This window comes from Echinococcus granulosus (genome assembly GCF_000524195.1).
Source record: "Echinococcus granulosus chromosome Unknown EG_S00171, whole genome shotgun sequence".
Taxonomy (NCBI): Eukaryota; Metazoa; Platyhelminthes; class Cestoda; order Cyclophyllidea; family Taeniidae; genus Echinococcus; species Echinococcus granulosus.
In genome coordinates, this window is record NW_020170551.1 from 7682 (window position 1) to 9224 (window position 1543).

Consider the following 1543-nt stretch of genomic DNA (forward strand, 5'->3'; position numbering starts at 1 on the left):
ATTTTAGCAAATTCTGCGTGGAGTCGAGGTGAGTCTATGCCAAATGCAATGAGTGACGCATTGCATTCGTTAAGTTATCTCGAAACCAAAGTAAATGTAAATGCAATCACTGGGTGGGGGAAATGGCGAAGTGGCAAAATTGCTTCAGGTTGTGCTTTGGTCGCAATTTGTGGCCGTGTATTTCTTGAAAGCATCATTACAACGAATTCATGATTTCCAGTAACTTGCAACACATCAGCCAGGCCACTCAATGCGCATTCGCCGATGCCATATGGGTCTGTGCCATTTTCAAGGCAAATATATCGAAATCGTCAACTGTGGTACAAGGAGGCAATAATCAGCAATTTTGTTTATATGATTAAATGGTGTATGGGCGATGACCTAATTTCCTGCGTCAGCACGAGTATAAGCCAATTCGCGTTCGTTTTACATCCGAATAGATGAATCTGAACCCAAGTCTACTTCTCAACAGCGGTCACACGATTCCCCAGCTTGCCTTCGGCACCTTCGATGCAATAAGAGTTACGTTTGTCCATTTCACAATGGTTATAGGAATCGAAAGGAAACATGACTAGAGCCGTTGAAGTGGCCATGAGTGTGGGATATCACCACTTCGACTGCGCCATGTTCTATAGAAATGAGAAGGAGGTGGGTGCCGCGATAGAGTCATCTATGAGGAAGTACAACGTGAAGCGTGAGGATATTTTCGTAACCTCAAAGGTACTCCTCCAAATACCAGCCATTTGTTATTGTGAATGCAGCTAATGTGTGAAAAGCATGCACCTGAAGATGTGCGCAAATCGTGCGAGACCTCGCTTGCAAATCTTGGCATGCAGTATTTGGATCTTTACTTGATACACTTTCCGACGTCGTTCAAATACAAGGAGGGTGTTGAATTCGATGTCCATGATCCAAACTCAATCGTATTTGAATGTTGCAAACTGGAGGATACATGGAAGGTATCTCTGTAGCGTGGATGCAAACGTGTCTGTGTAGGCCATGGAGGAACTGGTATCTGCTGGACTTGTGAAGTCGATAGGCGTGTCGAACTTCAACAAGAGGCAAATGGAAGTCATATTGGAAGCATGCGCAATCCCACCTGCAGTAAATCAAGTTGAGGTGAATATTCACTGGCTCAACACAAAGCTGATTGAGTATTGTGAGTCGAGGAAGATAGTGGTGGAGGGTTATGCACCTCTGGGATCTCCCGGTCTCATGAAGTATGTCTGCGTGTTTTCACATGGTCATTGTACTCGTCTGGTGGGATTTGAACCGAACCATTTGTCACGTTGCTTGTAGGGGCAAGGTGAAGTCGCTGCTGGAGGAGGAGAACGTTGTTGAAATCGCACGCAAACATGGGAAGGCGCCAGCACAGGTGCTGCTGCGCCACGGACTGCAACGTGGCATCGTTGTAATTGTCAAAAGTGTCACTCCAGAGCGCATCAAGGCGAATTTTGATGTAAGTTCGAAGTAATGAATGCAGAGTCGAGCAGTTTGCTTGGCAAGTGCTCCTCACATGTAGTGCTCACGTGGCACCTGTCTA

General features: G+C 45.9%; 1 protein-coding gene across 1 annotated transcript in view; it reads left to right on the top strand. All coding sequences in view use genetic code 11, as the record gives it.

The window, feature by feature from the left end:
- Positions 1-440: 440 nt before the first annotated feature.
- EGR_09845 (Prostaglandin-E(2) 9-reductase) overlaps positions 441-1543 on the top strand; it is a gene marked incomplete at both ends in the record, with an annotated part of 1425 nt that continues 322 nt past the window's right edge. The window contains 5 exons of the mRNA XM_024499094.1: positions 441-521; positions 553-720; positions 762-959; positions 997-1220; positions 1300-1459. Coding sequence (XP_024346476.1) covers positions 441-521; positions 553-720; positions 762-959; positions 997-1220; positions 1300-1459 — 831 coding nt within the window. The remainder of the gene's footprint in view (positions 522-552; positions 721-761; positions 960-996; positions 1221-1299; positions 1460-1543) is intronic.